The sequence below is a fragment of the Mustela erminea genome, chromosome 19, assembly GCF_009829155.1.
Source record: "Mustela erminea isolate mMusErm1 chromosome 19, mMusErm1.Pri, whole genome shotgun sequence".
NCBI lineage: Eukaryota > Metazoa > Chordata > Mammalia > Carnivora > Mustelidae > Mustela > Mustela erminea.
This window is the reverse complement of record NC_045632.1, coordinates 5564063-5575065: the sequence shown is the minus strand read 5'-3', so window position 1 is coordinate 5575065 and position 11003 is coordinate 5564063. Positions and strand designations below refer to the sequence as shown.

At 54.4% G+C, this 11003-nt stretch overlaps 1 protein-coding gene and 1 long non-coding RNA gene across 7 annotated transcripts in view; one reads left to right on the top strand and one right to left on the bottom strand.

Moving 5' to 3' along the window:
* Nucleotides 1-11003, top strand: part of IL4I1 (interleukin 4 induced 1) — a 37142-nt gene that overhangs the window by 23713 nt on the left and 2426 nt on the right. Inside the window, exons 2-6 of one of the 6 annotated variants that reach the window (XM_032325251.1) lie at nucleotides 1502-1636; nucleotides 4250-4393; nucleotides 7736-7974; nucleotides 8799-8911; nucleotides 9441-9642. In XM_032325251.1, the coding sequence (XP_032181142.1) occupies nucleotides 4357-4393; nucleotides 7736-7974; nucleotides 8799-8911; nucleotides 9441-9642 (591 nt within the window). In that variant the 5' untranslated portion in view covers nucleotides 1502-1636; nucleotides 4250-4356. Of the gene's footprint in view, nucleotides 1-1501; nucleotides 1637-4223; nucleotides 4394-7305; nucleotides 7631-7735; nucleotides 7975-8798; nucleotides 8912-9440; nucleotides 9643-11003 lie in introns of those variants that run through there. The other 5 variants (XM_032325250.1, XM_032325255.1, XM_032325253.1 and 2 more) reach the window with 5 other exon arrangements.
* On the bottom strand, nucleotides 23-5466 carry LOC116579676. Its single transcript, XR_004281371.1, has 3 exons — nucleotides 5244-5466; nucleotides 3921-4034; nucleotides 23-389 (listed from the first exon to the last, which is right to left on the bottom strand). It is a non-coding gene; the product is annotated as an uncharacterized LOC116579676 (long non-coding RNA).

Below are 11003 nucleotides of genomic sequence, written 5' to 3'. Positions count from 1 at the left end.
TCCAGAAGACTACATCAAGTGGGGTGCCATTTGTCTGGAACTTAGAAACCAGAACTAGACAGTACATCATTGAGGCACACATACACACAGATGCAGGTCGTGGGTTCGTCTGGTGCTGATGGCAGAAGAGCAGTGCATGAGGGAATGTGTGCCCGTAATGTTCTGGCTTCCATCGTAGATACACATGCATGTCAGTTCCTCCGCCATCTTCCCTAAGGCATTCGCTCAGAGGCCACAGGAGCTGTCGGCAGCATTCCTGTCCATTTCCTAGGGCTAGCTGGAGGAACTAGTCATGCTTCAAAGGTGGGAAACAGGTGAAGCTGGGATGTGGAGTTGTATGGGGGTCATTTCCAGATACTGGCCCAGCATTCTGCCTCTTTCCCTGGCTCCTGTGGGTGAGAATGATACCAAGTGCTTGGATCTCCTGCTTTGGGGTGGAGGTCTACCCCTTCAGCCTCTTCCTCGCTAAGCCATGTGTTTGCTAAGGAATGCCCAAAGCTAATTCCTGGAGATGTATGGTCCATTTTCCCAAAGTCCTGGTCATAAGTCATTTCCTTGGACCATCTTTGTCTTCCGAGAACAAGTGTCCTGTCTAAGAAGAAGCCACAGGAGAGGGAGGGGAACAGAACAGAAGAGGGGGGAGACCCCACACTAACCCACTTGATTCTCTGAAAGCTCCTCTCCCTGGGCACTGGCCCTTTGTGCAGTCTGAGCCTTGCCTAACTGCAAGACCCACATCTGCTCCCTCTCCCTAAAGGGAGGAGAGTTGGAGCAGCCTCAAGTCATCCTGGAAAGTAGGAGGTCGTTTATATTTTATCCACATTGATGCATTCAACATCTAGGTTTTTGTTTTTGTTTTTGTTTTTCAAAGATTTATTTATTTTTTTATTTAGCAGGCAGAGATCACAAGTAGGCAGAGAGAGAGGAAGGGAAGCAGGCTCCCTGCTGAGCAGAGAGCCCGATGAGGGGCTCAATCCAAGGATCCTGGGATCATGACCTGAGCCGAAGGCAGTGGCCTTAACCCACTGAGCCACCCAGGCAGGCGCCCCTCAACATCTAGTTTTGGAGCACCTACATACCAGATCCTGATCTGGCACTGGGGTCACAAAAATGGAACAGTGTTCCTGCTCACAAAGAGGTTGCTGGCAGGGGCTAAAAACTTTTCTTGAGCTTGCATTTCCAATGTTAATCTAATTGACCTGTTTTGCATATTGAACAATAGTAATGCTTAACTGCTTTCACTTAGGTACTTCTTTAAATGGAAATACTGAGTTCACTTATTCCCATGGCCCAAGGGACCATGGGCACCCCACTTTGGAAAACACAATTATAAATCAGGATGATGGTCATGGTGCTCTTGCACCATGGGGAAAATGGCCCCAAAAGGCTTCCCGGGAGCACTAGGGAGGGGTCCCCGGGGTTGCCAAAGGACCGGTGGCAGACAGGGTGCCACCCTGCAGATAGATGATGGCTTCGTTGTAACTGCAGTTTCCCTTTCCAGGAAGAAAACACAGATGCGCTTCTTTGCCGGTCGGACAAACGGCCTCTACTTAAGTTCCTCTTCATTAAATAGTATGAAGACAGCAAATGTGGTGACTAAATTTGGCAGCAGAGGCTTTTAAAGGCGAATCTCTCAGTAAGCTGTTACTGCATTTCTTCCAGTTGAGGGATAAGAGTGGCAATTCGATGTATGGTTATGGCTTTTCTTTCCATCTCAAGGAAGCCCTTAAGTGATTCTAGAGCCCAGCTGCTTCCCCAGCATTATGCCTCTGCCTGTCGGGCACAGTTTGGCATCAGAAGGGTCAGATGTTTCAAACAACTAAAGATTTCCAGAGCCACAGCTCCATTCATCTCCTAGCGGAGGTTGAAATGAATGATGCCCAAACAGTGGTGTGCTGGTAAACCTAACAGTCAGCTCCCCGGGGTAAGGGTAGGGGAAAGCTCTGATGGGTGGCAAATGCTGATGCCCTTTACCCACCTACCCCCACCCCCACCCCCACCCCATACCGTGATGTAGAGGCCCTCTCCAGGGTTGACTGCAAGCCACAGATGTGAGGTCACGGACTGGGAGTTTGGGAAATTGATATCTACAGATAACAATTGCTTCTCCTCAAGAGTATACATAATAGTAAAATATAATCGAATGATTGGGAAATGGTGAGTTTTGAGTTTTTAAAAAAAATTTTTTTAAGATTTTTTATTTATTTACTTGACAGATCACAAGTCGGCAGAGAGGCAGGCAGAGAGAGAGGAAGGGAAGCAGGCTCCTTGCCGAGCAGCGAGCCCAATGCGGGACTCGATCCCAGGATCCCAAGATCATGACCGGAGCTGAAGGCAGAGGCTCAACCCATTGAGCCACCCAGGCACCTCTAAATTTGTTTTTCATAAGACTAATCATTAAATGTGTATAATTTTTTTTTCAAGAATGGCATGCAAAACAAAAACCAAAGATCTTAAAAATCAGTCAGCTCGGGGCACCTGGGTGGCTCAGTGAGTTAAAGCCTCTGCCTTTGGCTCAGGTCGAGATCTCGGGGTCCTGGGATTGAGCCCCACATCGGGCTCTCTGATCAGCAGGGAGCCTGCTTCCCTTCCGCTCTCTCTGCCTGCCTCTCTGCCTACTTATGATCTCTGTCAAATAAATAAAATCTTTAAAAAAATCAGTCAGCTCTTGTGCACTGCTAGGACCCAGCACACCACAGCTCCCAAGTTCTCAATTTACCTTGAAATTACTTGGGTGCTTGAAAAGTCCGCCCTCAGACTCTCAGGGCAAGGGCTTTCTGCAGAACTTCCAGGAACAAAATCCCTCAGCCTCAAAAACCACGTTGGCTTCTGGACACCAGCCAGCTGCCAGCCAGACTTACCTGCCCCACACTGCCCCTGTACCTGTCCCACAGCCCTCACGCAGTGGCACTAATCACTTCAAACATCAGTGACTCACCTAGGCACGCACCTCACGTCCAGACGGCGTCCTGGTTCAACCCCATGACCTCCACAGGTTTCCCCATGACCAAAACCAGACCTGGTGTGCTGCTCTGCCAGGCTCGGGCCCAGTCTGATGCCGTGGGGTCACATAAACCCCCAAGTTCTAAGGACACAAACCCCAAATCCACTGAGCAAAGACCCTTGATACCACTCAAATGCAAAGTGGGCTTCTCTGAGGCACCTGGTGGCTCAGTGAAGTGTTCCAACTCTTGAGCTCACCTCAGGTCTTGAGTCCAGGGTCTTGAGTTCAAGCCTCGCATTGGGCTCCGCACTGTGCATGGAGCCTGCTTGGAAAAAAAATTTTTTTGAGACAATCCAGGAAATTGGACTTTAATGCCATTTTTAAATGTAATACTGGTATTGTAGTTTGTCTGTGTTTTTTTTAAAGATTTTGTTAATTTATTTATTTATTTGACAGATTACGAGTAGGCAGAGAGGCAGGCAGAGAGAGAGGGAAGCAGGTTCCCTGCTGAGCAGAGAGCCCGATGTGGGGCTCGATCCCAGAACCCTGAGATCATGACCTGAGCGGAAGGCAGAGGCTTAACCCACTGAGCCACCCAGGCACCCCTCTCTTGGTTTTTTTTAAAGCAAATATTTCTAATATTTTTTTAAAGCAGAAGTTGGTTGACAGGGTGCCTGGGTGGCTCAGTCGTTAAGCGTCTGGCTTCAGCTCAAGTCATGATCCCCGGGTCCTGGGATCAAGCCCCACATCGGGCTCCCTGTTCAGCGGGAAGCCTGCTTCTCCCTCTCCCACTGCCTCACCTGTGTTCCCTCTCTCATTGTGTCTCTCTCTGTTAAATAAATAAATAAAATCTTTTTTAAAAAATTTAAAAAAAAGAAGTTGGTTGGCAAACTCTAGTCCCACTTCCTGTTTTTGTAAATAAAATTTTATTGGAACACAGCCATGCCAGTTCATTATACATGTTGTGACTACTTACTTGGAGGACAGAGTTGAGTAGGCAAGGTGGAGACAGTGTGGCCCCCAAAGCCCCAAATATTTATAGAAAACGTTTGTAGACCTCTGTTGTAGAGAAACATTCTGAAGTATTTACCTACGAAATAAAATGTCTGGGATTTGCTGTAAAATAATGCAGTGGGGGAGGGAGAAAATGTAAATGAGACAAGATGGGCTAGGACGTGATGGAGGCACTTGGGTTTACCATCCCAGTCTCTCTGTTTTTATATATGCTTGAAATTTCCATAATAAAAAGCTTTTGAGAAGGGAGTACTTGCCTCCACAGCCTCCCAACTGCTCTGAACTCACCAGGACCCTGGCACCTTTGGTCTAACGGAATCAGGACAAAGCTACCACCATTGACCCCATTTTCGTACACGCCCAATGATGACTTCTGTCCCGGGCTAACCAGAAAGGCCATGGGCGCTGAGAGAGCCCCCCAGAGCCAGCCATGCAGTGAGTGCCCCCCCATGGGGCCCAGGGGTTCTGGAAGGGGGGAGGAGGGGCAGGAGGGCTCTCTGGGAAGGGGAACTCTGTCTAGGACTCAGGCCAAAGACCAAGGGCCTTGGATAAGTCTGTCCTCTGCTCTCTGAGCCCCTCCCTGATCCAGGTCTGGGCCCCTGACTTCCCCTGGGGCCCTGGGCATCCCCTGGGCACGCCCTACTGCCTCAGGGACTTGGTCAAAGTTTTCGTAGCAACCACTCCCTGTCTCTGAACTGCCTCAGAGAAAATCATATGTATAAAGCACAAGCCCTGTCCCCCCGCACAGCTGTGAGGCCCCCAGTGTTTCTTCTCCTGCCAGCTGGACCCAGGTCTTTCTCTGGGACCATAGCCACTTGGTTCAGTGTTCCATTCAGCATCAACCTGAGCCTAGCCGGGTCGTTCTCTGGGTGATTTTGCCTCCCCTTCCCCTGGGAATGATTGACAATGTCTGGAGACATCTGTGGTGGTGACAGCTCGAGGGACAAGTGCTACTGACATCTAGTGGGTAAAGGCCAGTGAGGCTGTTCAACATCCCACAATCTACAGGACGACCCACACAGAGATGGCCCCAAATGTCAGTGTTGATGAGGCAGAGACACCCTGGCCTGGCCTGCTCCCTCGTTCATGAGCCGAGCTTGCTGCTGATGAACAGGTGTCTCAGAATGTGGCCCTGGAGCCAGGCTGCTGGGATCAAACCCAGGTGCTGCCGCTTTTCACGGGTGACCTGTCTGGGCCTCAGTTTTCTCCACTGGGAAATGGGGACAGCTAAGCCCATCTTGTCAGGATCCTTACTGGAGTAAATGAAGTAAAACGTATCAAGTACCTGGGACGTGGTGGTACACAGCATCTGTAGGTGTTACACAGCAGCAAGCAGACTGATCAGACCCTGCCCCGGCAGGATCCCTACCCTTTCAGGCCCTGCTGGCTCCCAGTCCTGGGGCACCTCATGAGTTGGGTTCCTCTCCCTCCCTCTCCCTGCCCCGCTGACCCCTTGAGGTTGGTGTTTCACTTCTCTACGAGTCCAGGAAGCCAGCGGGGGTGTGTGCCCGGAGCCAGGGAGCTCTGCACAGCAATCCTGTATGGGAGAGAAACCAGGGGGGTCAGCTCAGGGATCCCAGTGGGACCCCTCAAGCTGTTCTGGGGACCAACACTTCTTGCCTAGACAAGTGCAGGAATTCATGGCTCTGCTGCCTCCACCCTTTCTGCTTCCATGCTGCGGCTGCTCCCTTCTCTGTGCGGACATTGCCTTAAGGAAGCAGAGCTGATGGGCCAGCACGACCCCCAGCTCTGTCATTTCCTGCTGTGGGCCCTGGAGCATGAGCCTTTTGGTCAGCTGGCTGGGTTCCCTTCCAACGAGGCCCCTGGGGTTAGAGGAGCGATGGTGCCACGTGCTCCTGCGGCTGCTGCTACCGTGAGTGCCGTCCAAGCGTGGCAGTGCTCAGGTGCCCCGCGCCTCGGGGAGGGAAGTAGGCAGGGGCGGCCAGGGGAAGGTCTTCCCACTCTGAGGCCTTGGGTAAGTCCTGGGGTCTTCCCCTGCCTACCCCCCCTCCATCTCTCAGATCCCTCCTCTGTCAGGTGCAGCGCAGTGAGGGCGCACAGTCAGTGCAAAGCACTGAAACCAGGACCACCTTAGTGGGTCCTCACCGTGGGACGGTCTCTGCCATTTGTGCTGACTTGTGCCCTTCGCTTCCTTGGCGTTCAGTCTCGAGGCTCAAGGCTCTGTCCAGCGGATTGTGTTTCCTTCTTGGCCGCTGCCTCCCAGGCCCCCGCATCATATGTTTTCTGACTCATAGGACCCCTCCCTCCCCCATCCTCCATCAAACCACATCCCCCTTTGATGTACCCTTTCGGGTTTTCCCATCTTGTTGCTGCAGAGGATCTGCTGCCTCTGGCTTAACTCCTCCTCACCAGCTGCCTGGTGCCCTCTGCCCCACGCCAGGAAAAATCCCCGAAGTTGCATCTTCTACCTCCACCCACTTCAGGGGACCTACCACACGTCCCCTTGGCTAAAGCCCCAAAAGCCGAAGGACCCCTGCTGCCAGGGGTGAGGGGGCTCCTTGCAGCCAGGTCATCTTGTTCTCACTGCCTGCCTCGGGAAAATGCACCCCACATATAGCGGTGGTGAAAACCAAGGCCAGAGGCCCCTGCAGCCTTTTTGCAGAGGTGGTCCTTGGCACCCTAGCCTGAGCTGAGCACCACAGCTGAGCATCTCAGTGAGGGATGGGAAGGATGAGCACATATCCTGGGCTGCCTCTTGCGCAGGGCTGAGGAGCAGGGGGTCACTCCTTGAGCCCTTCCCAGTACCCACACGGTGGCAGCAGCTGGCATTTCCTAAGGAGCAAGTTCTAGTATTGACCCAGGTGCTTGCTCACAAGGCCGGACCTGAACTCACTGCCTAATTCTACCCACACTTAATTGCCCCCACTTGACAGCTGCAGACCAGAACCGTGTGCGCAGGCACCAGGCTCAGGACCCGGGCAGGCCGGCCTCAGAGACTGAGGCTCAGAGCGGCTCTGTGGGAGGGGACTGGAGCCAGCAAGGGCCCTTTGGGGCACAGCGACAACTGACACACAGAAGGACTTGGGGGCTGTCACAGGGAACATGCCCCAAGGGCAGACGCAGGGATCCTGAGACCAGGCCCCCTTTGCATGGTTACCTGAGCATTTATTTCTGGCCTTCCAACGACCCCAGAACTATTTGGGGCAAGAGGAAGAAAATAGACTGATTTGCTTCTCTCAACCCCCTTCCCCAACACCCACTCCCTCCAGCTTCAACTAAACCCTGAGCACCTGACCCTACTACCCAGGAAAGTGGTTTCGTTTCCCCTGCCACAGATTTCCCAGAGGGAGGGGAGGGCGGGGCTCAGCTCCTTTAAGGACAGGCCAGGGGGGACGGGGCAGACCAGTGGGAGCGACAGAGGACAGAGGTGCTGCTGCTTGGAGAGCCAAGGTAGAGAGGAGGCTGCAGAGACTGGGACCCCCAGAAACAGACACTTGGAGACAGGGAGAACAGAGGAGAGGGGAACAGAGAAGAGAAAGGAGTGCAGGGAGGGGGACCAAAGGGCAGACAGGTGAGTACAGAACAGGAGGCGGATAGATGGGACAGACAGAGCTATGAGGCCATAGGGGCGGCCAGGCCCCCTGTCACAGTGACCCTTGCCTCCCCTCCAAACTAGACACCATCTCCCACCACGAATTATGGCCTCATTAGGTAAGTAAGCAAAGGAAGGGGCACAGGGACAGGGGGACGGAGCCCACGTTTCCCCCCACACAAGCCTACTGATCTGCGCACTGTCCCCGTCCTTCCTACCTCCAGCCCGGTACCTCCTCGTCCTGGTCTCCTTCTTCCTCAGCCTGGAGGCCTCCCTGGATTGGAAGACTTCCCACAGCCAGGATCCCTTTGAAAAATGTATGCATGATCCTGACTATGAGGTGCTGCTCAAGGTTGTGACCTTGGGCCTCAATCGGACCTCCAAGCCTCAGAGGGTCATTGTGGTTGGTGCTGGTGCAGCTGGGCTGGTAGCTGCCAAGGTGCTCAGTGATGCGGGACACAAGGTGAGAAGGGCTGCTTGGAGTCTGCCTTGAGTCTTTCCTGCTGCGGGCTGAGAGTCCTGGGTAGAGGGGCCTGGCCACATCCCTGTTACGGGGCTGGTAGGAGGTGGGGAGAAGAGCTATGCTTTGCCCCTTGGTCTGGGGAGTGGAACCCAGAGGGAGGCTGAGAGGCCTTTGATTTCCCTGTCTTGCTCTCTCACTTTCCTGAGGGAATTCCCTCTGAATGTCCTCCGACCTCCTGAGGGGAGTTTGTGTTGTTGGAGATGGAAACTCCACTCAAAGAGAAGTGACCCTTGAGATCTAACCACTGCCCCGTCACTGAAATCCGAGAATGAGAATGGGCTCTGCCAGGATCTCTGTGCCTGCAGGAAATCTCCCCACCCTCTGAGCTGGGAAGTCCCTTTGCAATCTGGCTTGTTGTCTCCTGCTGTAGTCTAGAGTGTCATATGGTACATGTTTGCTCTGACATCTGTTCTCCCAGCTCCTCTCATTTCTCTATAAAGAAGGGGGTCCTAGGGGCTCCTGGGGGGCTCAGTGGGTTAAAGCCTCTGCTTTTGGCTCGGGTCATGATCTCAGGGTCCTGGGATCGAGCCCTGCATTGGGCTCTCCACTCAGCAGGGAGCCTGCTTCCCCCTCTCTCTCTGCCTGCCTCTCTGCCTACTTGTGATCTCTGTCTGTCAAATAAATAAATAAAATCTTAAAAAAAAAAGGGGGGGGTCCTTCTCTAGTTGAGGTCTGTGCTGCCCTGGATGGTGATGGATGGCTGGGGATGGGGGCTCAGTGGGAGGAGCTGAAGGGCCCTGCTTGCTGTCCCCTCTGTCCCTCAGGTCACCATCCTGGAAGCAGACAACAGGATCGGGGGCCGCATCTTCACCTACCGGGACCGGAAGACGGGCTGGATTGGGGAGCTGGGAGCCATGCGCATGCCCAGCTCACACAGGTAAGGACTGACCAGGCAGCCAGGCGCGCACTGAGGCCACCCACAGCCCCACAGCTATGCTCAGACTCAGCCAGATCTCCAACTCCATCCCTAATCCAGGGCCAGACTGAACTTCAACTCTGACCCCAAACCTAAGCCCCCAATCAAGTTGCATCAAGACTCCACCTCCCCCTCTGTACTTCTTCTAACTTCAGGATCTCCCATCTCCAGCCCCACCACGTCCAGCCAGACCTCCAGACCCTAACCTATCCCTTCCCCAACCTGAACTCTGTCCCCAGTCCCACTTCCGCCCCAGAGAAACCCAGCCCCTGCTCCAGACACAGACCTGAATCGCCACACCTGCAGCCGTCCAGCCTTGAGCTTTGCTCCCATTTCATTCCAGGCCCCCCCCACCCAGGACCCTGACTCTAGCCGCACTGCAGCCTGGTGCCCATCCCCAGAGCCCCAGAGCCCCAGAGAGGGGTCCCGACTCCCCCCGGCTCACACACTCGCTGTGCCTGGCCCTCACCAGTCCTTCCATCTCCTGCAGGATCCTCCACGAGCTCTGCAAGAGCCTAGGGCTCAACCTGACCAAATTCACTCAGTACGATGAGAACACGTGGATAGAAGTGAACAACCTGAAGCTGCGGAACTACGTGGTAGAGAAGATGCCCGAGAAGCTGGGCTACAAGCTGCGCCCCAGGGAGAAGGGCCACTCACCCGAAGAGATCTACCAGATGGCTCTCAACCGGGTAGGCAGCCGGAGGCCTGCGGCCGGGCCCCTCTTGCCTCTGCCCAGCCTCCTCCCAGCCTGGCTGTTTGTGTCTCTCATTCCTCCCGTTGTCTGCTGGCGAAACTGTGGTTTCCCGTAAATGCTGCGCGTCCCCAGAGCGCCATCAGCCTTTGGTCTCTGACCCCTGTACACACAGACACACACACACACACACACACACACAGTCCTGACAGCCTCCCCTTTAAGTCTTTGGCTTAAACTTTGATCTGCTGATCAAGGATCTTCCCCATCCATCTCTGGAGACCCAGACTTCTGTCTGTGCCCCCCTGGCCATACCCCGGGTATGGCCATACCCATACCCCTGGCAGCTCCCACTGAGCTCAGCATCTTTCCCTAATCCCACTCATGGTCCTGTGTTCTCCCCTCTCATAATGGCCCCATCACCTGCACCCCAGTCCCAGGCAGGCAGACCCCCAGGTGAGATCTTAGCTCCCTCCCTCTCCCTTCCACCATCAGTAGCCCCCTGCCCCATCCTTCCTGCCCCCTGAGCACTTGCACTGTTCCCACCTCTGTGTCCCCACAGCCCCTGCCCCAGCTCAGATTTCATCCTTTACCCTGGACCTTCACCCTGCTCATCCCCTACTCACAGCCCCCAGTGGCTCCCCAGTGCCTTAGCCTTAGGTTCAAGCCCTGAATGTCTTGGTCTCTCCCACCTGTTCCAGCCTCCAAGAAATTTTTGTTACCCCCAAAGTCCTCATGGTGCCCCAAACACCCAAGCTCCTTCCTCCTTCGTACCCACTGTGCTCCTGCACCATTCTGCACCCATGCCCTTGCTTGCTGTTGCTTCCTGCCCTGCCTGGAAGGCCTTTTCCCTTTCCCACCCAGCGAACCCTGCTCATCCCCCAAGAACGAGCTCCAACCTCCCTCCTCCAGGAAGTCTTCCCTGGTGCCCTCAGGGAGGAGCAGGACTTGGCCTCCTCTGGGAGCTCCTAATTGTCTGTCTCCCCTCTGGGACAAAGGTGGGCACTGAGTTGAGGCCATTTTTGTGGCCTGGCACTGTCCACGGAGCCTAAGGAGACTCGAGGTGAATGATGAGTGAGTGAAGGGGCACATACTTTGGGGAGTTCCCTGGACACGAGAGAGAAGCCAGGTGGACAGTGAAGAGGGCTAAGGTGAAACAGGGCTGTCAGGAAGGAAAGAGACTTGAACAGCACGGTAAAGGGTGGCCGCTTGTGGGGAACCGTACAGCGGTGCAGATGTGGTGGGGGGGCGCACTGGGCCCTGTATATAGTGCAGCAGAACTGGAGCTGCCCTAAGAGATGGTGACCGAGGGGCCGGCTGAGGGCACAGCCCTGGGGCTCTGGGCACTGGGGAGCCACC